The following is a 27,652-nucleotide window of genomic DNA, read 5'->3' on the forward strand; positions in this document are numbered from 1 at the left end:
TCTTTGTGAGTCTCCTGCTGCTACACTGATCCGAACTCTGCCTAAAGGCCTCCTTCCACTGCATGTCCAAGTTCTTCAACCTCCTACTGCCAGATCAAACAGTTTGGTTGCTATCAGCCAGGCTCCGCAGTCCATGTTCCCTTCCATCATTTGTCCTCACAAAATTTTCTATGTTTAGTCTGAATGTAGATATTCATGTTCTGGTTTACTGACGTCTTAATAGCACTGACAAAAAATTTAGGACTAAGAATAATTTCAAGACTTCATTTTATTTAAGTGTTTTAACCTAGGCAGAACTCAAAACAGCTTTATTATACCCTATTCTATAAAATCAAACAGAGACACCCCACTACAATGTACCTACAGTACATGAAAAATGGAACATTTCACTACAAATCTGACCCAAAACTAGGATGCTAGCTCCACCATCCTTTAAAACAAACACATGCAGGAACCTAAACTGATACCTTGTTTTTCCTCAGGAAATATCTTTAAAGATACTCAAAAGCACTCTGCTAACCATAGAGCTCTCTCAAATCACCACAGCAGAAGCCCTACAAATGTCTGGGCTTGTTAATAGTCTTGTTTCATGAAAAAAAAATCATACCTAAAATGATCAAGATTTCAGTCACCCTCTTTCATTTCCTCTTTGGGTCTGCGCTCTATTTACTATTACGCTACAACAACGGGATCAGGAGACAATGGGCTGGACCCACGGTTGACAGTTATTACACTCTTAGAGCCATTCTGAATACAGCGGAAAAGCAAAGAGAAATTGTTAACTCAGTCACTAGCTTTAATAATAGATTCACAAAACTTCCAAGATTAATGTAGAAAGGTAGCTGAAAAGTTAGGCATGTACTGTTGCCTTCAGGAAGGAAAAGGGCAATCTACGAAGAAATGAGATGTGTGCAGGTGTTAATTAGGCCACAATGAGCAGAAGAGTGGCCTGCGGAAGTGGCAAATGGTATTAAATATCTGCGACTGGATGTTAAAATTGTAACAATCTGAGTTTCATTCAAGTATTGATGCATTTAAAGAATGCCAGTTAGATGGACAACAGGGAGGGTTAATAATGTCGGGTCTGCCCCACTATTGCTTCAGAAGCAGAAAAATTATGAGGACCAAAAGAGGAAAGGCAGATGATGTTGACTGCATCATAACCAGTTCTTCCACTACAAAGTGCCATGCCTCAACTGCGCAGATCCTTTTGTTTCTGATATGCAAACTAAAGGTAATAATGTCTATCATGCCTATTTCAGTACTTTTATGAGGCTCGACATGAAATAATAAAAGTGAAAGTATTTTTTATTGAGTCCAAAAGAATTCAAGACTACTTCATAACAGATCAGGTTTTCATTACTCCTAACTGTTGTTTTTTCTTACTAGAATGACATTTCTAATACAAATCCATTTGATTTTTGGAAACCAGTTTATAAAACAGGGGTTAATTAATAGAAAGCTTTCCAAACCAAATAAAATTGCATGCACATTGTGAAATTTACCTTGCACACAGTCTCTAGTCCGTAAGAGTTTTCACCTCGACTAGAAGCACCACCAATTTTTTCTACTCTACTTATCACACCAAGAGATGCGTCTAAAACAAATGGGGGATCCTAAAAGAAGAAAAGAAAATAATAACCTGAGCAATCAATGGATACTGTACAATTACTGCTGAGAAAAATCATAACTAGTAATGATTTAATTAAAACTTATCAAAAATGACTGAAGCTGTCTGCAAACCACAGAGATGTACATACATAAATCCAACACAACAAGTCTTACCCGTTCCATGCTTTTGAAATATAATCTGTAATTCGTCACAGTCAGAGTTCCTCGAACAGCACCAGTGAATGGACATATGTAAGTTACATCTTTGGCTGAAAAGGCAAAGAGTCCACAATTTACTATATATATATTTTTTAAATATTTTGTTTATTTATCTTTAGAGGGGAAGGGAAGGAGAGAGGGAGAGAAACATCAATGTATGGTTGCCTTTCGTGCGTCCCCTGCTGGGAACTGGCCTGCAGGGAACTGGTTTGCAACCCAGGCATGTGCCCTGACTGGGAATTGAACCGCGATTGTCTGGTTCGCAGGCCCGCGCTCAATCCACTGAGCTGCACCAGCCAGGGCCTTTTTTTTTTTTTTTAAAGATTTTATTTATTTATCTTTAGAGGGGAAAGGAAGGAGAGAGGGAGAGAACTGGCCTGCAACCCAGGCATGTGCCCTGACTGGGAATCGAACCGTGGTTGCTTGGTTCCCAGGCCCGCGCTCAATCCACTGAGCTATACCAGCCAGGGCTATATATTGTACACTATTAAAAACTGCACTCTGATCTTTTCACAAATAAAATTTAATAGAATTCTGACTGCTATTCAAGTCATGCTAAAAAATCACAGATTCTGTGATTCAAAGTAAACACAGAAGCCAAATCCAAGCTTCCAACCCTGCATTAATCTGGGGAAGAAACCTGAAATAATTAGGAAGGACTGCAGAGGCAGACGATACCCCTGACCCTGAGACAAAACAGAAGGAGACCAAGATGGCCACTACCCCTGTTGGATAAAACAGATGTGGCTGCTGGAGTCATGGCTGAGGGGTGATGGTCAAGGTGGTTAACAACAGTAAATGTCTCACGTCAATCACCAGTCATCTTGTACAGTTTCAAGATCACCCCACCAATCTGCTGGTCTTCTGGCCACAGTCTAGTCTGTCACCATACCTCTAAAAGTACAGTATCTGAACCACATAACACCAGAAACTTCTGACTTGATTATATTTGTGCAGAAATATTGTAGGGAAGAAGTGCATATGAAATATAAATAGTGTAATATGGAAAAATAATAGTATAATAAGAGGGTATCATATTCCTGACCAAGCAACTGGTGTCCACCTTTGTAGATAATCACATTGTTTTGTTAAATGATATATGATAAATCTATACGACATTAAGCTTTTTATTTAAGTTTTTATTTATTTTTAGAAAAAGAGGAAGGGAGGAAGAAAGAGAGGAAGAAAAACATCAGCTCGTGAGAGGAACATCAGTTGGTTGCCTCTTAGACGTGCCCTGACCAGGGACTGAAACTGCAGCCCAGGCCTGTGCCATGACTGGGAAACCAACCAGCAACCTTTCGACCTTGCACTTTATGGGATGATGCCCAACCAAGTCGAACCAGTCAGGGCAGCATTAGACTTTTAAAAACACACATTAAATTAACTCGACTACCACTGCCTCCAAATAATATTTAATGTGGTAAAGCTCGTAATGCCTAATACAAAGTTTTTTAATATCTTAAAATATTCATAAATCCCTGCTATATCATTATTATAGGAAATCAGCAAATAGATATCTTCATTGTTCCAAAGAATTAAGGCACAATTAGGAGCAAAAAATTCTTAAGAACCTTAAAAGAGGCTTCTGGGAAAACTTAAAATGCTTTTAATAAGGTATTGCAACTTCCTGACTTTGCTTTTTAGTTACCACTTTGGAGAAATGACTGCTTTGTAAGGAATTTGAAATGAGAATGATTTTCTACCAAACATTCTAACCTTCAAAATAGTTCCCTTGGGAATGTTCAAGTATGAGCAACATTTTAAAAATCATCATTTCCAATGAATGTTTCATTTAAAGGGAAGCTTTTAAAATTAAATAAACTCATCATTACAGAAAGATACACAAACCTGCCTTGCGTACATTTTCTTGTCCTTATGAATTTCTACCTCGACTAGGAAAGCTGTGTTTCCCGTTACTAAAACAATTTCTGTGTCCCTATAGAGCCAGTTTTCTCACTTGCACAGGAAAATCAACCCTACCATTCTGTACTTCAGTGCAGAACATGTCCCTCTTTGTCCAATGTTTTTGTTACACCTTTGCTTTCATTCTAAAATCATAATATACATGGAAGTGACTCCAAAATTAAAAGTATTATACAAGGGTTTCTACCTACATTACTATTATCATTAGGCTCTGCTTTGTTCTGCCTGCTTTACCCTTACCCCTTGGGCTGGGGGCAGCTAAGTCACTCTGAAGTAAAAGCTTATGCTTAGCAGGGTTTGAGTAGAAGGGAGACTGTGACCAGGCGCCTTACCAAAGCCAATGGCAACAGCAACAACCAGCATTGACAGCCTAGCACTTCAGAGTGTATAAAGTGCCTTCCACCTGAGTACTTCTTTTAATCTTTATAAAAACCCTTAAATATAAGACCTAGAATTAGCTATAATTTTTAGATGAGAATACTAGAGCTCAAAGAAGTAAAAACAAACTGCCTAATGTTTCAGAACCAGTAACTACTAAGATTAAGACTCTTTGGGTCTACCATTTAAGTCTTGAATCCATTTTGAATATATTCTTGCATGTGGTATAAGAAGGTGGTCTAGTTTCATTTTTCTGCATGTTTCTGTCCAATTTCTCAACACCATTTATTGAATAAACTTAGATCCAAAATCATAAAAATCTTAAAAGAAAACATAAGCAGCAAAAATCTCAGATGTAGCTCACAGCAACATTTAATCAGCTATATCTCCTCAAGCAAGGAAAACAAAAGAAAAAAAAATAAATGGAATTAAATCGAACTAAAAACTTTTTGCAGAGCAAAGGAAATCATCAAAAAAATAAAAAGACAACCCACAATACGGGAGAACATATCCACTGATATATCTGATGAGGGATTAATTTCCAAAATTCATAAATAACTTACTAAACTCAACACCAAAAAACCCCCCAAAAAACAAACCCACCCCCCACAATTAAAAAATGGGCAAAGAACCTGAGTAGACACTTCTTTGAAGAGGCCATTCAGATGGCCAACAGACTATATGAAAAGATGTTCAAACTCACAAATCATCAGAAAAATGCAAATTAAAACCACAATGAGGTATCGGTTCACACCTGTCAGAATGGCTATCATCAGTAAATCAACAACAAGCGCTGCTGAGAACGTGGAGCAAGGGGAACCCTTTTGCACTGTTGGTGGGAATGCAGACTGGTGCAGCTACTGCGGAAAGCAGCCTGGAGATACCACAAAAGATTAAAAATGGACCTGCCTCGTGACCCAGTGATCCTACTTCTTTCTGGGAACACATCTGAAGGAACCAAAACACTAATTTGGAAGAACATAAGCAGCACTATGTTCATTGTGGCGTTACTTACAATAGCCAGGAAATGAAAGCAGCCCAAGCGTACATCAACAGATGAGTGGATAAAACAGCTGTGGGACATTTACACAATGGAATACTACTTGGTTATAAAAAAGAAGAAAATTTTACCCTTTGAGACAGTATGGATGGACCTGGAAACATTATGCTAAGTGAAATAAGCCAGTCAGAGAAAGACAAATACCATATGATTTCACTCATATGTGGCATCTAATGAACAAACTGAACTAACAAGCAAAATACAGACAGACTCACAGACAGAGAGCAGGACGACAGCTAAGGGGCAGGGGGAGGGTAGAAGGTGAAGGGATAGAGGAAAAAGGACAAAGGACTCGTGGACATGGATAACTGTGGTAATTGTGGTGGGGGGGATATAAGGGGACTAAATGGTAATGGAAAAATGCAATTAAAATTAATTTAAAAAAGATTAAGACTTGAATGTAGTTCCTTTGACTACAAATTCAAATCACCACATCATGCAAAAAGGCTGCTAAGTGGCAAACAGTCTGTAGCCTGTGTCAAAAGTTGCAGTGTTGCATGTGGGCTGTCTCTGCTGCTAATGTGCCCCGGCCACAGCGCCTGGGACTATTGCTTCTCTAAAGCATTGCTGATGTTCCTAACACTACACTAACTTTTATAAAAAACATCCAAACTGCAGATTTACATCAGACCAACTAAAAATCAAACATCTTTTCTACATAAATATATTCAATGTTACTCTCCAGCCTTGTGCTTTAATGTATTAAATTTAATTTTTTAATAATAAGTCCGTATAGATGATTCTGAATCAGAATACTTTACTTAGTATATTATATATTCCTCTAAATTTGCAGCACTAATACTGCCTAGTGACACCACAAGACCTCGGATTTACTAATCCTCTCAAATTTTCACTGAGTTCACACAGGAAGAATCCATAACAATTTCTGTGAGGCAGACCATAATGGCCTTAAGAATTCATATTTATACTAATATACAATAGATAAATGAAATATCTGAGAACATACTCTGTGCAGAAGAGTCACAAAACATACTCTAGTACAGAGAAGTAGAACAGAGAAGAGAAAATCTTTTCGGCCACAGAGAAGGCTCAAGGAACACAGGCATGTGAGCTGTGCTCCAAAAGCTGGCATCCTTTAGATGGGTAGAGATGGTAAGGCAGCAGTCGATGCAGAGAAAGAACCTGAGTACACAGAAGTGGGAAGTAAAGTACCGTTTGGATGGAGGTAAGTGTATAGTCTGGTTCTCTGTAACTGACGCTGTATCACACTGTCTCACTCCTCAGTTTCCCTCCTGGTTCCTTTTCTGCCATATAATTATAAAATGTTTACCAAAGCTATGTTCTTGGCCTTCTTCTCACTCCATGTGCTCTTTGGGTTATTTTCTTCTTCTCATTTTTTAACTAATATCCATTTTCTGATTATTTTGAAATATGGGCTTCCAACCCTGGTCTGTCTCCTAAGCTCCTAAGACATCTCTCCTAGATATCTACACTTGAAATTTCCCATAGGTACCTGAAATTAAATTTACATAAATATGATACCAAGGGTTCATGAACATTGAGGAGAAAAGATGAATTCAAGAAATTCTTTTGACTGACTGACTCCTCTGGATATGACAACTGACTGGATGTCAGAGCTCAGAAAAAAGCAGTCTTACTACGATTTGCAGATTTCCGCCTCAAGTGAATGGACAATTGTCTTTAATGTTAACCGAGGGAGAGAAAAAAAAAAGAGTAAATTTACGGATAATTTAGGAGATGTTGGTTATGAGGGTTATATACAAGATATCCAAGGGTATGTGTCTGAGATGCAGGCATTTATTTATATGCATTAGAAGCTGATATTAGTAATGACAAATTCTGAAGTCATCGGTAAATACATGATAAATAAAGCTACTAATTTAGATATGGCCAACCAAAAGGAGCATACAGGAGGGAAAAGGGAAATGGGTCAAGGATGAAGTCCCAAAGGGAGTCAGTCATGCTATTTAAGGACAGGAGCCAACAAAAGAGACTGAGTGGTAAATTGAAATTCTTTCATATGGTCATTTATCAAAGTGGCAACAGAATGTGCTTTAGGTTCAGATAAGGGAAAAAAATTGTCACAGTGTTAGCTATCACTTCACTACCTAGGTAATCACCCTATGTTTTAGTTTCCTCATCTACTAAATGGGATTAATACCTTCACAGATGACTACTGAGAGGATGATTAAATGAGACAGTAAGCACAAAATAATAACTATTGTTATAACATAATATTCAATACCAATAATATGTAACACCTAACTCCATAAGCAGTTCCTCAGAATAAGAGTGTTGGGTGTACGTGAGGCTGAGTAGGAGAAAAAACAGGACTGGGGTGGTGTTCAATCAGGAGCAAAGAGCCGGAAGAGACAAATACCACAAAGTGTGAAAGAACTAAATGTCACGTACACAAGAATAACCCATTTGGGCGCAGTTTCTCCCTTTAGTTTGCTTAGTTTTGCACAAGGAAATAACATCTGGCCAGAGAAAAATAACCATTTACTAAGTCCTTTTAAAATTTTGATTGATAATAAAATGAAAGGTGGTTTTACTCTGGCTAAGAAACCATTTATTTTATTCTCCTATTATATTACTTTATATTCTCCTATTCCATCATTGTATATTGTATTATAAGAACTATGGGTATTTAAACGCTAAAGCATGAAGACAAAAAAAATAGCTCAAATGTTTGTTTCTAGTTTCCAGACCATATAAGCTAATGCTTGGTTCTGTGGGCTGGAAAAAGAAAGGCACCCATATGCCAATGGCTTGCTTTGCAATGGAGATGAAATATTTTCATACAAAAATTGACCTCAGTTTATTCAGAGTAGGAAAAAATAAAGAAAAGGGAGAGAATGTGTTCTTAGGAAAAATTATGTGTACGAAGTAACAATTCGATGTTTTTTTTTTTAATCTAGGCAAGCCAGTATCTTCCTGTGGTAATTCAAAATAATGAACTTTGCTCTCACAGAATTCAGCAACAGTTAAAAAATAAAGCCACCTACTTTCAATGAAAGTAAAGCAAACCAGAAGTAGCAGGATGTTCCATTTGTATGTTTCCCTGAAGCCCAAATACAAACAAAACCAACCAGTCTAGACACAGGCTTAAGAAGACACTAAATGCTGGGAAGGCTGGCAGGAAAGACACTGCCAGACAGGCTGAGTCTCGGGTGGCCTGGTCTCTGTCTGTCACGGGGACTGAACAGTCTGTGTAGTCAGAAAGGAGAAGGAAATTCAACAAAAAATACCATTACAGACCCATGTCTTTAATATTTTCTCCTGGAAGCAAGGGCGGTTCTTCCATTTCTGCTAATTTGTTAGACTCTCTCAGGACCTGGATTGGAAAATGGAGGAGGGGCAAAAAAAGAAATATTTTTTTTTACTCAAAGGTTAATTTTTCACTCAAATTTCAACTGAGTATGCCTGCTATTACGTAAAGTTATTATATTACAACACTATATCAATTATAAAAACTGCAATCTTGGCATATATAACAATGTGAAGTTGATATTTTTCTACAAAGCATTTACCAAGTGCCTACTTTGTAAAAGGTACTATATATAAACACTTTACACATTTTCTCACTGAATTCTATAACAGCCTTGTAAGGGTAGGTGTTATTATCCTCAATCCTAGAAGAGGACAAAAAGGCTAGAAGTGACAATTTGTTCAAGGTCACATGGCTAAAATGTGTCAGAATCTAGGTTTGAATTATAGTTTTTAGTGGACTACAAAGTGTATTTTCTTTCTATTAAGCCATGCCTAAAGGCCTTAGGGCATTTAAACTCAAAGTCAATCAAGTTCTTATGTAGATTTAATTTTTACAGAATTTGGAAATAATGTTGATAAAGAATCTTGTTGAAAAAGAGATAATTAAATCAATTAAAATCATGATCAACAATGTTACTGAGCAGTTACCCTTATGAAAGATGCTACACTGGACAGCAAGAATGTAAAGATACAGAAACACAATTTTCTAATGCAGTTACAACTCAGAGATGACGCACACACACACAAAGTGGGTTGTTTGTGAAATACACCCCCTAGCTACCACAAGCCTCCCCACTTCATCCCTTTCACTCCCAAATAATAAACTTCACTGTCAACAATTCTTTACTTCCCATTAATTCCTAAATTTTCTGGAATTCTGGCTTTGCCACCTAACCTAACCCTGTGCAGGAAGGAACCTGCTTTCTCCCCAATAAATTCCTCATTATTAAAGATAATGCATATTTCAGTCTTTATTTTTATCTGTTTGCTACTTCTGACACTTATCTGCACGCAAGCTTGGCTAAACATCTCCTCTGGCCATTGTTTTTCAAAGACCTTTACATTCTCTTTCCTTAACCTTTCCTGTCCCTCAGAGGTTTGTCCATTTTTCATTTAGTCACTTCCTGATGATCTCATACTTCATCTATGACTTCACCTAATTTCAGTCTACATTGACAATGGAGATTTTTCTTGGACTTCAGGTGACTAATGTTCCTCCCCATCTAAATGTCCCACAGATACCTTGAACTCAGCAGATCTCAAATTGACCTGTGTTCCATACTTAGCAAGTAGCACTACCATCCATTTCATTGTCTAAACCAGTTCTGGGGGAGGGCTGAGCAGTAGTCTCTGAGCAGATGCAAGCCTTCTACCTCAACTTTGATTTGTTTAATCATTCTGAGAACCAATAGCATTAAAATAAATGACTCTCAAACACTTTTTTAATCCTCACAGGATATATTTATTGATCTTAGAGAGAGAGAGGAAGGGAGGGGTGAGAGGTGAGAGAGGAAGGCAGTAGGGAGGAGAAAGGAGCAAAGAGAGAGAAACGTCCATCAGTTGCCTCCCATACAAGCCAGAGACAGAGGGACTGACCCACAACCTAGGAATGTGCCCTGATCAGGGATCAAACCCACAACCTCTTGGTTACAGGATGATGCTCCAACCAACTGAGCCACAGGTCAGAGCATCAAACATTTTTTCAAAGCTTTTCACTTTCATTTCCTCTAACCCAAGAGTAGACCTAAGAGTTCTCAACAGAAGGTATAAAAGGAAGAAAACACAAGGTACTGTATACTAACTGCCTTAAAGGACACCTTCTGCAGGCTCTCAAACTGGGTTAGATGTCTTCCATGCATGAGCTCGAATATGGCACTTACCACCCACTTTAGCTGCCTGTCTTACTGCTTCCCAACCAAACTCCTAGAGAAGAGGTACCCCATCTTGTCCACTTTTGAACACTCAATAGAAATCGACTATTCAAACAGGAGCCATATATGCAATTTTTAATGGTCTAGAAGCTACATTAAAAAAGGAAAATATGTTAAATTGATTTTAACATATTTTATTTAATCCAGCAAGTCAAAAATATTATCATAAAAATGTAATAAATATTTTTAAAGTATTAATGAGGACTTCTGGTCATGATGGGAAATGGATAAGCCCAAGAACTCATATGTATGACCCATGGATGGACATAAACTAATGCTGGAATAGGAGGGTTGCAGAATAGAGGTAGATAAGGGGGAGAAAAAAAGGGCAACTATAATAGCATAATGAATAAAATACATTTAAAAAATAAAAAAAAAATTGAAATTTTTGGTGCATAGCAAAGCCTTAAGTTACTATATCTTCATATCCCTACTATAGCCAAAAGAAAAGAAAGAGGAAAAAAAGAAAAAGATTTACTGCCACCACACTAACTTCTGTGAGTCTTAATTTCACCACTTACATCATGATAATATTAATATCCATCTTACAGGTTGCTAAGTATGAAATGAGATCGTTGTAACATAAAGGGATTTGCAAAGTGCTATTAAAATGTAAGAAGTACCCACTAATCACTCGTTAATAATAGAAGCAGCAACAGAAGTTTTCACTATCTCTTCTCACAATGGTCTATTCACATGGTGGTTTGTTCTTCTGTTGTAAAGTGAATAGGGATTAATGATATCTTACAAATGTCTGAATTGCATTAATCTCATAGCAATAAACATAATGTCTCCATAATGTCCTAAATAAAATATTAGATATACTATACAAAATCAAGTAAAATAAAATACAGCCATTAATATCTGAGACAGCACGTCATAAAGAGAATCATAAACCTAACTCTTAAACTACTGACTTCCAGATTTAGCTACAGAATAGAGAGCATCCTATTCTAAGGAAAGCAAGATGAGGAATGATGTTAGTGTTATGGCCGTGTAAGATAGCCCTCATTTTTGTTGCCCTTTAACTTCAAAAATATGGCATCTACCCATGAGCAAAAGGGCCTCCATGGGAGCTATGAAATCCAGCACCATATGCCAAGGGACCCAGGAGAAGTCTCACCCACTAGTGCATCATGTACTAGACAGACCCTGAGAGAGAGAGTGTGCCAGTAGGATGTACTTCATTACCTGGCAAGGGCTGTGGAACCAGCAGGAGTCTGGGAACTGACTCCAACCCCTCTTGGCCACAGCACCTGGAAAACAATGACCTGGGTATACACTCACAGATGAGAAAGCATTCATAGAAATCCAGGTTTCTACAAAAGTTGTAGAAACTTCTACTTCACTCAGCTGGAGCAAAAAATATGCAAAAATTTGGATGCATCAAAGTGGGTAAGAGGAACTTTGCCAGCATCCCTTTGCCCATGAGGCAGCACATCTTAGAGAAAGAGGAAGTTGGGAATCCCTCCTGTGGAGGAAAGGGGTGAGCAGTGAGTGAGCACAACTTGCTGGCTGTGGGGCTGCTGCTAAAGAAACCCTACTCTTGCCCACAGCACACAGAGTATTAAAGGAAGAGCTCCATTAAGTCGGAAGAACGTCCTTGAGGTAGGAAGGAGTTCACAAAAGAGGCAGGTAAGAATATCAGAAGTCATTAAAGGAATGTAGTTCTCTGAGTTCTAGACTCTAGCAGAAAGCCTAATCATAAGATGCTGGAAAAATCTCACCCCAGGATCCCTTTACCTAACCCGCGGGAGCCCCCAAATCCTCAAGTGCCAAAACCACACTCTCCCCTTTCTGCAGTCAGCTCCTTGTCCATGTTTCAGAGCACAATGGCAAGAGCAAGCTCAGGTAGACTGGAACTGTATGCAGAAAAGCCAGGGTCAGTGGCCAAGGGAGAAATAATCATGAGCTGTACTGCCACCTCTGGAACAATGAAAGAGAGGTTCCAACAGCTAGCCTGTTTCGCTATAAGATCAAGATAAGACACACAGCTTATGAACCCTGCCACAAGAGGAAGCAAGAAGTATGGAACAGGTGTATTCATACAAGGACAGAGGAAGCCCCAGAATATAAGCCAAGCCAACAAAAATAATCTCTCATGTAAAGGCAGCTAGGACAGGTTGACGGAGGTGGCTGCTACCTCAAATGTCAAAACAGCAACACAAAACTACAACTAACATAAAGAATCAAGGGAACATGACATCATCAAAAGATTATAACACCCCCCCCCCAAATAACTGAACCCAAAGACAGAGACCTGTGATTTAACTGATAATTTTAAAAAGCTGTTTGGACAGAACTCAATGACCTAGAAAAAAATAAAGAAAATTCAATGAAATCAAAACAATAAATGAGTAAAATGAGAAATAAACAGATAAATATCATTTAAAATTACCGAAATTCTGGAGCTGAATGAAATAAAGAATTCAAGACAAGAGTACTAACAGCAGAAGAGAACAGGCAGAAGACAGAAACAGTGAATTAAAGAATAGGAACTTTGAAGTAACCCAGTGGAGAACAAAGAAGAATCAAAAAGAGTGAAGCAAACCTACATGATTTATAAGACACCATCAAAAGAACCAATATCACAATCACTGGAGTTCCAGAAGAAGAAAAAAAGGAAAGGGGGGCATAAAGCTTATTGGGAATTCCAGACCTGGGGGGAAAGAGTTGAACATCCAAGTACATGAAGTCCATGATCCTCTCATGATTTCTTTTTAACTTATTCATATTTTTTATTATTGTTCAACTATAGTTGTCCTCATTTCCCCCATTACTCTCCCTTGCCGTACCCACCCCCACCTCCCACACTCAATCTTCCTCTGCCCCATTGTCTTTGTCCATGGGTCATTTATACAGGTTCCGTGATGATCCTTTCCCTTCTTTCCCCTGCTATCCCCCTCACCCTCACTCTGATTACTGTCGATTCGGTCTTTATTTCCATGTCTCTGGTTCTATTTTGCTCATTTGTTTGTTGATTAGTTTTTACGTATAGGAGAGATCATAAGGTATTTGTCTTTCACCATTTAGCTTATTTCACTTAGCATAATGATCTCCAGTTCAATCTATGCTGTCATGAAGGGTAGGAGCTCTTTCTTTCTTTTTTTCTGCTGTATAGTATTCCATTGTGTAAATGTACCACAGTTTTTTTGATCCACTTATTTACCGATGGGCACTTAGGCTGCTTCTAGCACTTGGCTATTATAAATTGTGCTATTGACATAGCTTCTTTCTTTAAAAAAATATTTTATTGATTATGCCATTCCAGTTGTTCTATTTCCCCTCTTCATTCCCCTCCACCCTGCATACCCCTCCCCCACCACCCCCCCTTTCGTTTATGATCACATGTCTCAAGTTCTTTAAATTCTATATTTCCCATACTATTCTTGCCCTCCCCCCTATCTATTTTCTACCTACCATCTATGCTACTTATTTCCTGTACCTTCTCCCCCCTTCTCCTTCTCCCATTCCCCTGTGGCTAACCCTCTATGTGATCTTCATTTCTATGGTTCTGCTCCTGATCTAGCTGTCCTCTTAGATTGCTTTTGTTTTAGGTGTGGTTCTTAATAACTGTGAGTTTGCTGTCCTTTCACTGTTCATATTTTTTATCTTCTTTTTCTTAGATAAGTCCCTCTAACATTTCATATAATAAAAGCTTGGTAATGATGAACTCCTTGAATTTGATCTTATCTGAGAAGCACTTTATCTGCTCTTCCATCCTAAATGAAAACTTTGCTGGTTAGAGCAATCTTGGATGTAGGTCTTTGGATTTCATGACTTGACATACCTCTTTCCAGCCCCTTCTTGCCTGTAAGGTCTCTTTTGAGAAATCCTCTGACAGTCTGATGGGAACTCCTTTGTAGGTGACTGTCCCCATATCTCTTGCTGCTCCTAGGATTCTCTCCTTCATTTTAATCTTGGCTAATGTAATGATGATGTGCCTTAGTATGTTCCTTCTTGGGTCCAACTTCTTTGGGACTCTCTGAGCTCCCTGGATTTCCTAGAAGTCTATTTCCTTTGCCAGATTGGGGAAGTTCTTCTTTATTATTTGTTCAAATAAGTTTTCCACTGGTGGCTGTTCCTCTTCCCCTTCTGGTACCCCTATAATTTGGATGTTGGGACATTTAAAGATGTCCTGGAGGTTCCTAAGACTCTCCTCATTTTTTTTGAATTCTTGTTTCTTTATCCTTTTCTGTTTGGTCATTTTTTTCTTCCTCTGGTCCACTCCATTGATTTGAGTCCCAGTTTCCTTTTCATCGCTGTTGGTTTCCTGTGCAATTCCATTAATTTCAATTAGTTTCGCCTTCACATGTTTCTCTAATTTGTGGCTATAATCAACCAGATCTGTGAGCATCCTGATCACCAGTGTTTTGAACTGTGCATCTGAAAGTTTGACTATTTCTTGGTTGCTTAGAGTTATGGGCTCTGGAGCTTTGAGTTCTTCTTGAGCCATAATGTTTCGCTCTGTGCACGCCTGTTAGGTATGAGGAGTGGAGCCTTAGGTGTTCACCAGGGTGGGGCCACCCAGGTCGCTGGTTTGTGATGCTGTATGTGGGGGCCGGGACAGACAGGGACAATAGTGGTCCCCTCTGCTGCTTCCCGATGCTGGGGCCTGCGCGGTCTGTCTCACTGCTTGCTCCTTTGACGGTTTATCTGCTCGTGAATGTGTGACTGTGGTCAGCCCTCAGTGGATCTGCCGCCTTGTGCCCTCACTGGGTCTGCCCACTGCTACTCCACTCCTGGGATCTGCCCATGGCTGCTTGTACGCCTGGGTCGCGCAAGCCCGGGTAGGTCCAGTGGATCTTTCCTGCCTGACCCCGCTCCGCTGCTGGCTTCGCCACTCTTACAGGTCTGGCTGAAAGGTTTGTTGTTGTCAGACTTCCATATAGTTCAATTTTCTGTGGTTTGGCTGCGTTTTTGTTGTTAAAACTTAGTTGTTTTTAAACTTAGTTGTACAAGAAGGCACTGTGTTTCCACCTACACCTCCATCTTGGCGGAAGTCCAAAGATCCTCTCATTATTTCAATGCAAACAATCCTCTTTAAGACATATTATAATGAAACTGTTAAAAATCAAACATAAAAAGAGAATCCTAAAAGTAGTAAAAAAAACCCCAAAACCAAAACAAAACACTTTAACCTACAAAGGAACCCCCATTAGGCTATCAGCAGATTTCTCTGCAGAAACCTTACGAGCTGGGAGAGAATGAACTGATGTATTCAAAATGCTGAAAGGTAAAAACTGCCAGCCAAGAGTACTCTATCTGGCAAAGGAATCCTTCATAAATGAAGAAGAAATACTTTTCCAGACAAACAAAAGCTGAGAGAGTTCATCACCACTATGTCTGCCTTACAAAAAAATGCTGAAAGAAATTCTTCAAGTTGAAATGAAAATATCCTAATAGTTATATGAAAAACGTACAAACCACTGGTAAAGGTAAATTACACCTGTAAAGGTAAATTTACAGGTAAATTTTCTGAATTACGATTCAGAAAAGTCTAATTCTGTAATGGGATGCTGTGTTAAACAACTGACTATGTTAGAAGCATTAAAGAAAAGAGTATTAAAAATAATTACAGCCAGTAAGACTTCTTTATGAATACACAATATAAAATGTGGTAAGTTGTAGGATTAAGAACATAAAATGTTCAATGCAATCCCTATAAAAATTCCAATGGCATTTTTCACAGAAATAAAAAAAAATCCTAAAATTTATATGGAACCATAAAAGATTCCAAATAGCCAAAGCAATCTTGAGGGGGAATAAAGCTGGAGGCATCACAATTCCTCATTTTAAATTATATTACAAAGCTACAGTCATCAAACCTGGATGGTATTATCCTATAAACAGATGCATAGGCCTATGGAACAGAAGAGCACAGAAATAAACCTATGCATATAAGATCAATTAATTTATAACACATTGCCAAGAATATACAATGAGGAAATAGTCTTTTCAATAAAATGGTGCTGGGAAAACTGGACAGCCAAACACAAGAGTAAAATTGGATCCCTGTCTTGCACTATAAACAAATACCAACTCAAAATGAATTAAAGACTAAAACATAAAACTTGAAACCATAAAACTAGAAGGAACCATGGAACCATAGCAGGTAAGCCCCTTGACATCAGTCTTCACAATAATTTTTTTGATTTGACACCAACAGGAAAGGCAACGAAAGCAAAAACAAGCAGGACCATACCAAATCATAAAGCTTCTGTAGGGCAAAGAAGACTATCAATAAAATAAAACAGCAACTTACTGATTTGAAGAAAATGTTTACAAAGCATGTATCTGATAAGAGGTGAATACCCAGAATACACAGAAAACTCATACAACAGTGTGTTTGGAAATTTTTATAATGTAATACTGGGGAGGGAGTTAAGACTTTTAGACTTGACCAGTCATGTGAAGGAAATCATTGCAGACCTCTGGTAGAGGTAATGGCATGGTAAAGCAAGTGCACAAAACTGGATATAATGAAGATGAAATTATAATAATCTAGAAAAGAATCAAAAGCCTGGATTATTCTGGTATTAAAAATAAAGTGGTAGTAAAAAAAAAGGAGGAATATTCGATACTTATTGGAAGAAGTGGTTAAATTTGACCACAGACTTAAAAAAAAATATGACCAATTATTTCAGTAACACCTGATGATTTTTACTTGGGAGGAATTGCATTTAAGATATGTCAATAATGGAAGAAGAAATACAGATTAACAAAAAAAGGAGGTAAGATTGAAATAAGAGGGCAACTCAAAAATACCAGGAACCCACCTTCCTACAATGGGAACTAGGAAGCTAAGGCAGCAAAATCCCACTGATTCATTAGGCTTTTCTGCATTCACAGGGAGCTAGCATTAGTGGAAAAAAGTTACATAACCCTCCGATATGAGAGGAAGAGAGAAATCCCCATCAGGAGAAATCCCCCAAAAGGCAAAACACTTTTCTCTTGCTGGGCCAAAATTATGTTACTAAATGGCTACCTGATCTATTTCCCATCAGATTCATTAGAGCACTGCCTGCTTCAGGAGCTCTGGTTATATCAATAGATAAGATCATACACATCTGCTCTTTGATTGCATTTAATACAATATTTAATCATTTGCTTATCATTAAGAAAAGTCTATAGAGCACATTAAAATCTTACTGGTAAAAAAAAACACATATGGAAATTTATAATTTTTTAACTCCTAAAACCTAATCAATTCACAGTTAGGCTCTCCCCAAGTGTGTTTTCCCTGTTGTCTGCCATGCCCTCTCTATCAAACCTGAACTTTCCATGCGACTTTACCCTAACTCCCTTCTCTCCCTCTCTCTGATCTAGAAATTACTAAAAAGGAAATTCAGAAAACTTATCTAAAATGATGATCTGGAAGTTGGCAAGTTTATGGGTCAGTTTTCACATGGAATGTCAGATGACAGAAAAACAGGAAAGAATTTTTCTGAAATGTGAAAAACACTAAATTAAAATCATCTGAAAGGAAAAAATGAGTGTGTAGAAGTTACAAGCTATCCTCCAGTTTCTTTGTATGTACTAAAATGACAAAGGAAAAAATAATGAACCTATTCTTCACTGAATAATTCTACTAACTAAATAAAATTCTTTACATCAACTTTACTTTAGTACTTTTTAGTACAACCAGGCTGTGTTGACATAAAAATATCCAAACCTGTAGAGAAGCTTTATGAGTTTGAGCCAAATGACACATGTCATGGAGCAAGATCTCAATTGCTCCAGAGAATGACAGTTTTGCAGTTTCTTTTATGCATTAGAAATGAAGGGGGGAAAAAATGAAAATTACAGAAAGTGGAAGAAAGCAATGCAGGAAATTACGGGATAGTTAAAATTGGTGCTCTTATGCTTTAGAAGGATGGGGTCTGAAAGGGGGCATTTCAAAGGGGGTATGTTAATCCAGAAGCACAGAAACAATGAACAGGGTTTAAGGCACAGATAAGCCTTCTACTAAAGGAGTTACACACCTAAGGCATGAGTACCCAAATGACTGGCCCAAGTAGGAATTTATGATCAGATCACTTGTGAAGTTACTTTCCATAGAACCCCTTTTCCTCCCATTAATTGACAAACAACCAAGTAGGCAAATGAACCACGCACATAAAAAATCTGGCCCTGGCTGGTGTGGCTCAGTGGATTGAATGCCAGCCTGTAAACCAAAGGGTGGCCAGTTTAATCCCCAGCCAGGGCACATGCCTGGGTTTCAGGTCAGGTCCCCGGTAGAAAGTGTGTGAGAGGCAACCACACACTGATGTTTCTCTCCCTCTTTTCCTCCCTCCCTTCACCTCTCTAAAAATAAATAAATAAAATATTTTTAAAAAATCTGAACAGGGTAGAGCCAAAGACCGGCATCTGGGATGGATCTTATTGGTTATATATCTGAAAGTAGTACATCTAAATTTGAGCCCAAGAAACCCTTGTTTCATAACACTGCCAAGAACAATTTGGTTTTCACCTGAAACCACAATCCGCAACAGCTGGATAACATTACATCACCACCAACAACTACAAATAGGGTGAGTACCTAAAGAGGCACAGGCTGAAAAGCATCACTTTGTGCTATGGGTTGAACTGTGCCCTCCAACAGATAAAGACAGGTTGAAGTCCTAACTGACAGAACCTCAGAATGTGACCTTATCTGGAAATAGGGTGACTGCAGGGAGGGTCACTGTAATTAGTCAAGACAACGATACAATAGAGTAGAGTGGGCAGCTAATCCAACATGATGTTGTCATTATTAGAACACAGACCTGTGAAGACACAGAGACACTTCCATGGACGCAGAAATCGAAGGGATGGTTTACACACCAAGAAGACCAAGGACCCTTGCCCTTCACTAGCAGTTAGGAAAGAGGTAACATAAGCAGAGTTTGCCACTCCAAAATATGCCTTTTGGGATACTGATTTTAAACTGGTTATTAAGGAACAAAAGACCAGCAACAGCCTTTGACCATCACCCTTTATGTGCCTACAGGAATTTAGATAAGAGGACTTGCTCTAGAAAGGGAGCTATCATAAAGGATAATTATAGTTCAATATAAACTGTGTGGTAGAGAGGAACCTAGCAGGCCCATTTGTTCGAAGTCCTTTCTGTGTTCCACTGTTGAAAATGGTCTGCCAAACACTTTAGTAAACACTTGCTTTTCCATCTGCATCTGAGTTATCTTTCTGTCCTGTGAAGTCCCAAACCACATCCCACCCCACCCCAACACTCACAGAGACAGTAAATTTCTGTTGCTTCAAGCCATCTACTTTGCAGTACTTTGTTACAGCAACCCTAGGATGTAAATATACCCTAATGTCAACAAAGCATTCATATTTGAATACTAAAATGCAACCTGCTCATAACTGCTAAACTTTGGAAGCAATTGAAAAGTCTTTCAGTATATGACTGGAGAAGCAAACTGTGTTACATCCATACAAAGGAATACTATTCGATAATGAAATGATCTATCAAACAACAAAAAAAATATGGAGAAAACTTGAAGGTATATTCCTAAGTGAAAGAAGCCAATCTGGCCATGTACTAAATGATTCCAATGGGCAAGTTGGAAAAGACAAAACTACAGAGGCAGTAAAAAGACCAGCGGTTGCCCGAGGCTTGGGCAGAGGAAGGGAAGGACAAATTGGTGAAGGGCAGCTGATTTTTAAGACGGTGAAACTACTCTTCTTGATACAACAATAGCAGAAATATGTCGTTCTACATTTGTCAAAACCCACAGAATATACAATGTACAACAGTAAACCCCAATGTAAAATATGAATTTTAATTAATAATGTATTAATATGGTTCATCAATTGTAACAAATGCACTACACTATGAAAAGACAAAAACAATAAAAGAAACTCTAGGGATGAGACGGAAATAACATAGGGTTGTAGACTTTTTAAAAAATAACTCAGAATATTAAAATAACCACAGTAACAACTACCACTTATTAGCAACATAATCTCATGAAAAAAGGACATCGTTAAAACCAAAAAAAGTTAGAAGGATAAATCTTCAGATAAAGAACAGGTCTTCCCCCCAAAAAGGATGGTGTATAACAGAGTATCTGCCAAAACCAAAACAGAAGTAGATAGGAAGAAGGACAAAATATTATCTCAGTTACCTTCATTTTGACTCAAACCAAGAAAACTATCACCATGAACTGGCCCAGTTAATGCACTGTTTTCAGGAGATTATTCATTTACTGCTCATAATGTCCCTGAAAGAGAAGTAGTATACTTATTCCCATTTTTATTTATTTTAATTAAATGTATTGGGGTGACATTGATTAATAAGATCGTATAGCCTTCAAGTGTACATTTCTATGACATTAGATCTGTATGTGCATGGTGTGCTCACCAGCTACAGTTGAACTATCTTCTATCACCACATATTAGGTCCCCTTTCACCCCCCATGCCCTTCCCTCTGGAGACCACCACACTGCTGTCTCTTTCCATGAGTGTCAGTTTTATACTGATACATAAGTGAAATCATATGGTTCTTCCACTTAGCATGACACTCTCAAAGCCCACCCATGTTGTTGCAAATGGCAATATTTCATCTTTTCTCATGGCTGAGCAGGATTCCATTGTGTGTGTCAACCACAGCTTCTTTATCCAGTCCTCTATCAATGGACACTGGTTATTCCCACTTTGAAATGTGGTAATTGACAACTGTAGAAGAACTCCATTTCTTTAATATGACTTTTTCCTTAATTCAACCTAGCTTTATCCAGTCTAACAACACCATGACCCACCTGCCTCTTTTCAGCCAGATCCTTCTACATTTACACACATTGTACATCTACTCCCTTAATTACTAAGCCCTCAGAACAATTAGGTTCTGGTCATTGTTAAACTACCTTAAAAAGCAAAGTCTCAGGTCCGTTGACCATAGAAACAGTGTTTCAGCCAAACTAAAGATAACATCTTGACCTCAGCTGTGTTTCAGCCCCAGACCCTGAAAGTGGAATGACCCTACTGACCACACCCTTGCAAAGTCAGACAGAATACCATGATGACAACAGGACCACATGCAGTAATCAACTAGCCCCTACCCTGGCTCCAACCGATCAGTAGAGCTCATGACCCTAACCCTAACTCACTCTGATTAATGATTTCCCCCTATATAGCCCATCCCCTAGAGCACCAGAAAGCCAGGTTTTAGACTACGAGCTCACCTGTGTCTCCAAACATGTTGCTGTTTCCTTAAATAAACCATTACTTTCTGCTGCAAACTCCTGTTCATGCTTATTGGGCTCTGATGCTCACAGGCAAGTGAATCCCTTTATTTAGCTCAGGGGTGTCAAACTCATTTTCATCAGGGGCCACATCAGCCTCATGGTTGCCTTCTAAGGGCCAAATATAATTTTAGGACTGTATAAATGTAAACTGCTCCTTAACTAGGGGCAAGGAGCTCAGCACTGCTGCTGGGTAGAAACAAAGTACTGGGCTGGACAAAACAAGGTAGAAGGCTGGATTTGGCCCACGGGCCTTGTGTTTGCCACCTGTGCTTCAGCTGGCTAACACCCTTATAAAAGTTAAGCAACTCTTCCAAGGTGTCATATACCTCACAACAGTGACTGAACTTGAACAGATTTATGACTGACTAATGCTATAATAATGACACGATGGCATCCAAGTGCAATTGTATGGCGATCAACTGATACAAGGGAACAGAGGCTGAGAATGAGATCAACAGGAGGCAAAGATGTGGGAATCATCCATAAAGAGATGGCAGCTGAAGCCACGAGAGAGAAGTGGCATATGGAAGAAAGGATGAGGGGTCTTAGGGGAAAGCAAGGGATGAAGGACACATTAGAATCACCTTGTTCAACTGAGGAACAGCAAAGTACACAAAGGGGGTAGACATACGGAAAAAAAGTGAACCACAAATTGTCACCTGGTTTGAAACCTGTAATAGTCACGTTTGACTCCTCTCTCCACCTAACCGGCAATATATGGGTAGCTTTAACACGTTATACCCACATATATATTTTTTAACTTTGTCCCTTGCTCTGAACAACTCATTACCCGAGTACATGCCCTTTATGAATTTATTCTTGAAATTGTTTGAACTGCCTCCAAACATTTCTCCTTGTTTCCATTCTGTCTGCCTTTACTACCATCTCTTCGTGTATCTACATGTTCTAATTTTTATGTACCTGCTATGTTTCTATTATAATTATTTCGCTGTTTTTACTAAAATTTGATCATGTTTAGAACTTTTATTATTTTATGCCATAAAGGGGTTAATGATATCTGTAAACCATGTCAGAATAATTTCAAACCCAATAAACATGCTATAGACTATTAAATATACACTTTTCAGTAGAGAAGGCAAGAACCAACTTACTACAGACTCACTAATTGCTGACGTCACAAGTTTGTGGTGAGTAGAGCTGAAGAGCTTTTTATTCTGGTATACAACCTTATAAATGCAAAAGTTCTAAATAGAAACTTTTAAGGAAAAGTTTCTGTGTACCAAATACTAACAACAAGATAGTAGTAAAAGTATTGGTGATTTAATTTTTTCCTTAATCTTAGTTCTATTTCCCATAAATTTTTATAATAAAAATACTTTTTAAAAAACCTTTCCATGTTATTATAAAAGACACAAAATTTTACAAAGGAAAGTTAATGGTAACTTTGGAGAGAAAAGTTTCAGTAAAATGGAAATCATGAGAGTTTGGACTAAAGTTCAAACCTATTAAGGATGGAATGAGACAACTGTGAACATTTTCAAGTGGATTTAGGTGGCTCTTTGATGAAGAAGAGTTAGTGACTATTTTCTTTCTCTTTTGCAAACTTTTCTCATTTAACTGCTTCAAAGTTTTTCTCAACATTGGTATCTCTGATTTTTATCTATCCATCTCCCATCAGAAAAAAAAAGTAAAGATTATAATGGGCTACAAGGGTCAGAGATGGGGCTAAGCCTATGATTAGCCAGCTGACCATGATCTGTTTCACTGAAGAGCACAAGACAGTATATTCCAGATGTGTAGGTCAGTGTGAATGGAAGTGAGAATGAGCACGTTGTGTGTAAGGGACTGTAAGAAGAATCCCTGAATATGTATGTGGGGTTTTATTTGGCAACAGCTAGAGATACAGTGTGAGAGCTGTGATGGCACCAAACACAAAAACCCTAAAGACAAGACTTAGAAGTATGTGCTTTCTACTATAAGAAACAAATATCCCCTTGAAGAATTTTTAAACAGGGGTATTATATTATGAAAGTAATGTCAGAGAAAGATGAACCTATGACAATGCATTAGAGAAAGACAAGCCTATCAGACATAAGAAATAGGAGACAATTAAGAATGGAAAGTAAAGGAGAAATAAGCATTTCTCCAAAGACATGACATTTGATAAAAGGGAAAATAACAGTATTTATCATTCTCTTCCACTGAGTCAGTCAACTTTTTCTAGGCAAATTCCACATTCCTGACAGAATGACCTCTAAGGAAACTATAATGAACAAGAGAGATGTCTACCCTCAAGGGGCTTATAGGAATATATTCTTTTCTCCAATAGTTTATCTTAAAATTCTTGTTTTTGTAAATACCCTCCAAATATTTTCTTGTATTTTTAAATGTAGTCATGTACAAGGAAGCTCCCATAAGACTGTCAGCTGATTTTGCAACAGAAACTTTGCAGGCTAGAAGGGATGACACAAAATATTCAAAGTGACAACCATGATTACTCTACCCAGAAAAGCTATCATTTAGAACTGAAGGAGAAATAAAGAGTTTTCTACACAAGATAAACCTAGAGGAGTTCATCACCTCAAAACCAGTATTACAAGAAATGTTAAAGAGACTTCTTTAAGAAAATAAAAAAGATAAAAACTGTAAGAAAACATAGCAAATAAAAACTTCTCACTGACAAAGACAAATACATAATAAAGTAGTAGATCAACTATAAAGCTAGTACAAAGGTTAAAAGACAAAGGTAGAAAGATCATGTGTAATTACAACAATAAATTAAGAAATACACAAAAACACACAGACAAAAAAAGTAAAGAACAATGCCAAAAACATAAACATAGAATGGGCGAGTAAAAATGGTAGTGACTTTGGAATGTGTTCAAACTTAAGCAACCATCAATGTAAAATAGACTGATATAAACCACAAATCAAAAATCTGCAAGAGATATATGAGTTAAAAAGGAATCCACTACAGAAAGTGCACAAAAGAGAGACAGATAATAATAAACAGAAAATAATTACAAAAATAATCAGAAAACAATTAATGAAATGACAATAACCACATACCTATTAATAACTACTTTAAATGAAAATGGACTAAATGCTCTAATCAAATCAAATGACCTAGGGTAGCCGAACTGGTAAGAAAACAAGACTCATGTTGCCTACAAGAGGCTCACTTCAGATGAAGACACACACAAACTGAAAGGAAAGGGATCAAAGAAAATATTTCATGCAAATGGAAATGGAAGAGAAAGCTGGTTTGGCAAAACTTGAGTCAGACAAAATAGCCTTTAACAAAGGCTATAACGAGAGACAAGGAAGGACATTTTGTAAAGATATAAGATCAATCCAACAAGACAATATAACTTAAAACTCCTGTAAACATTTATGCACCTTATGTAGAAGCACATGATATATAAGACAAATATGGAGGGACATAAAGAGAGAGACTGACAGTACTGTAACAGTAAGGGACTTTAACACCCTCCTGACATCAATGGATAGATTATTCTGACCAAAAACCAGTGGCGTTAAATGATACTTTAGACCAGGTGGATTTAATTAATAAATTTAGAACATTTCACCCAAAAGGAACAGAATGTACATTCTTTTCAAGTACGCATGAAACATTTTCCAGGACAGAGCATGTTAGGCCAAAGAACAAGTCTCAATATACTTAAGAAGACTGAAATCATAGCAAATATCTTCTCTAATCATAATGGTATTGAAACTAAAAACCAGTTACGAGAAGAAACTGAAATATATACAAATACATGGAAGCTGAATAACATGCTATTAAACAATAAATGGGTTATCAAAGAAATCAAAAGATGAGTTAAAACAAATAAAAATGAAAACAGACAATCCCAAATCTATATAACGGCCAAAGCAGTTCAAAGAATGAAATTCGTAACAATACAGACCTACCTCATAAAAAAAATCTCAGATGATCAATCTAATCCTAAACTGAAAGGAACTAGAAAAAGGATAACAAACAAAGCCCAAAGTGAGTAAAGGGAAGGAAAATAAAGATCACAGCAGAACTAAACAAAATAGAGTCTAAAAAATGCAAAAGATCAACAAAGTCAAGAGCTGGTTCTTTGAAAAGATAAACAAAATTAATAAACCTTTAAACAGACTTGTCCAGTAAAAATCAGAGAGGACCCAAAGAAAGAAAATCAGACATGAAAGGGGAGAAGTGAAAACCAAAACCGCAGAAATACAAAGGGCTATAATAAAATACTACAAATAATTATATGCCAACAAACTGGACAACCAGGAAGAAATAAATTCCTAGAAATATACAATCATCCAAGACTGAATCAAGAAAAAAACAGGAAATCGGAACAGACTAATACCTACCAAAAAAATCAAATCATTAATCAAAAGGCTTCCAACAATTTAATATCTATCCTTCTCAAACTATTCCAGAAAATTGAAGAGGAGGGAAGGCTCCCATTTTACAAGTCCAGCATTACCCTGATACCAAAACCAGACAAGGATACCATAAGAAAAGATAATGAGAGGCTATTATTGCTGATAATCATAGATGTAAAAATCCTCCATAAAATACAGTGGAACCTTGGTAACTGAACTTAATTAATTCATTCTGGAAAACTGTTAAGTGGGAAAACTGTTTGAAAAGAGATTTGTTTGTAAACAAAATCTCCTTTGTTGCCTGAGAGACATGTGACTGATCAAACAGGTATCAGCATGAAAGGGTTGTCAGGAAGAGAACTGAGACCCAAAGGTTTGTTAGACAACCAAGACTTTTTTCCATGAACAACTTGGTTGAGAAATGAAGAGTTTGAGAACAAAGGTTTGACTGTATTAGCATTCCAAATTTAACAACACATTAAAAGGATCATAAACTGTGATCAAGTGGGATTTGTTTCTAGGATGCAAAATTGGTTTGATATACGCAAACCAATCAACAAGATATACCATGTCAACAAAATCAAAGACAAAAGTCATTATCAATAAATGTAGAAAAAGCATTTCACAAAATCCAGCATCCATTTATGATAAAAAAAACTCTCAGCACAGTGGAAGTAGAGGAAACATATCTCAACATGATAGAGGCCATTTATAACAAAACTACAACTAACCTCATGTTCAACAAGGAAAAGCTAAAAGCTTATAATTTAAGGTCAGAAACAAGACAATGATGGTCATCTTCACTACTTTTATTCAACACAGTATTGGAAATCCTAGCCACAGCAACCAGACAAGAAAAAGAAATAAAATTTCCATCCAAATTGAAAAGACATAAAACTCATTATTTGCATGTGGCATGATACTGTACAGAGAGAACCCTAAAATCTCCACCAAAATTTTTTTTAGAACTGATAAATTCAGTAAAGTGGCAGGATATAAAAATTGATAGTTAGAATATTTACATATTCTAAACAGTTGCATATTTATATATTAATAATGAACTATCAGTAAAATTAAGGAAAACCCCACATACAACTGCATCAAAGAAAAAAAACACCTAGAAACACGTTTAACGAAGGAGGTAAAATACCTGTACAGAAAATTGTAAAACATTGAAAAAAGAAACTGAAGACACAATTAAAAGCATATACTATGCTCATGGATAATAAAAATTAACATAAAATGTCCGTACTACCCAAAGCAATCCTCAGATATAATGCAATCTGTAGCAAAATACTAGTAGCATTTTCACAGAAGTAGAACAAGTAATTCTAAAATTTATATGGAACCATCCACAAAAGACCCCAAAATGCCAAAGCAATCTTGAGAATAAAGAATAAAGTTTAGAGGTATCACTCTACCTGATATCCAACTATATTACAAGGCTAAAGTAATCAAAACAGCATGATTCTGGCATTAAAACACATAGGCACATAAATGAATGGAAAAAATAAAGAGCCCAGAAATAAATCCATACACCTATGGTCAATTAATCTCTGAAAATAAGGGGAAAATGGTGGTGAGAAAACTGGACACATGCAAAAGAATGAAATTAGATCACTTTCTTACACTGTATACAATAACAGACTCAAAATGAATTAAAGACTTAAATGTAAGA

At 37.4% G+C, this 27,652-nt stretch overlaps 1 protein-coding gene across 5 annotated transcripts in view; it reads right to left on the bottom strand.

Moving 5' to 3' along the window:
- MTMR2 (myotubularin related protein 2) overlaps positions 1 to 27,652 on the bottom strand; it is a 108,430-nt gene that overhangs the window by 29,848 nt on the left and 50,930 nt on the right. For 4 of the 5 annotated variants that reach the window (XM_037163457.2, XM_037163453.2, XM_037163452.2 and 1 more), the window contains 3 exons: positions 8,438 to 8,513; positions 1,786 to 1,880; positions 1,506 to 1,616 (listed from right to left, as the gene is read on the bottom strand). In XM_037163457.2, coding sequence (XP_037019352.1) covers positions 1,506 to 1,616; positions 1,786 to 1,880; positions 8,438 to 8,513 — 282 coding nt within the window. The remainder of the gene's footprint in view (positions 1 to 1,505; positions 1,617 to 1,785; positions 1,881 to 8,437; positions 8,514 to 27,652) is intronic. The other variant, XM_037163456.2, reaches the window with a different exon arrangement.

This window comes from Artibeus jamaicensis, unplaced genomic scaffold (assembly GCF_021234435.1).
Source record: "Artibeus jamaicensis isolate MK-2021 breed Jamaican fruit bat unplaced genomic scaffold, CSHL_Jam_final contig_585, whole genome shotgun sequence".
NCBI classification, from domain to species: Eukaryota; Metazoa; Chordata; class Mammalia; order Chiroptera; family Phyllostomidae; genus Artibeus; species Artibeus jamaicensis.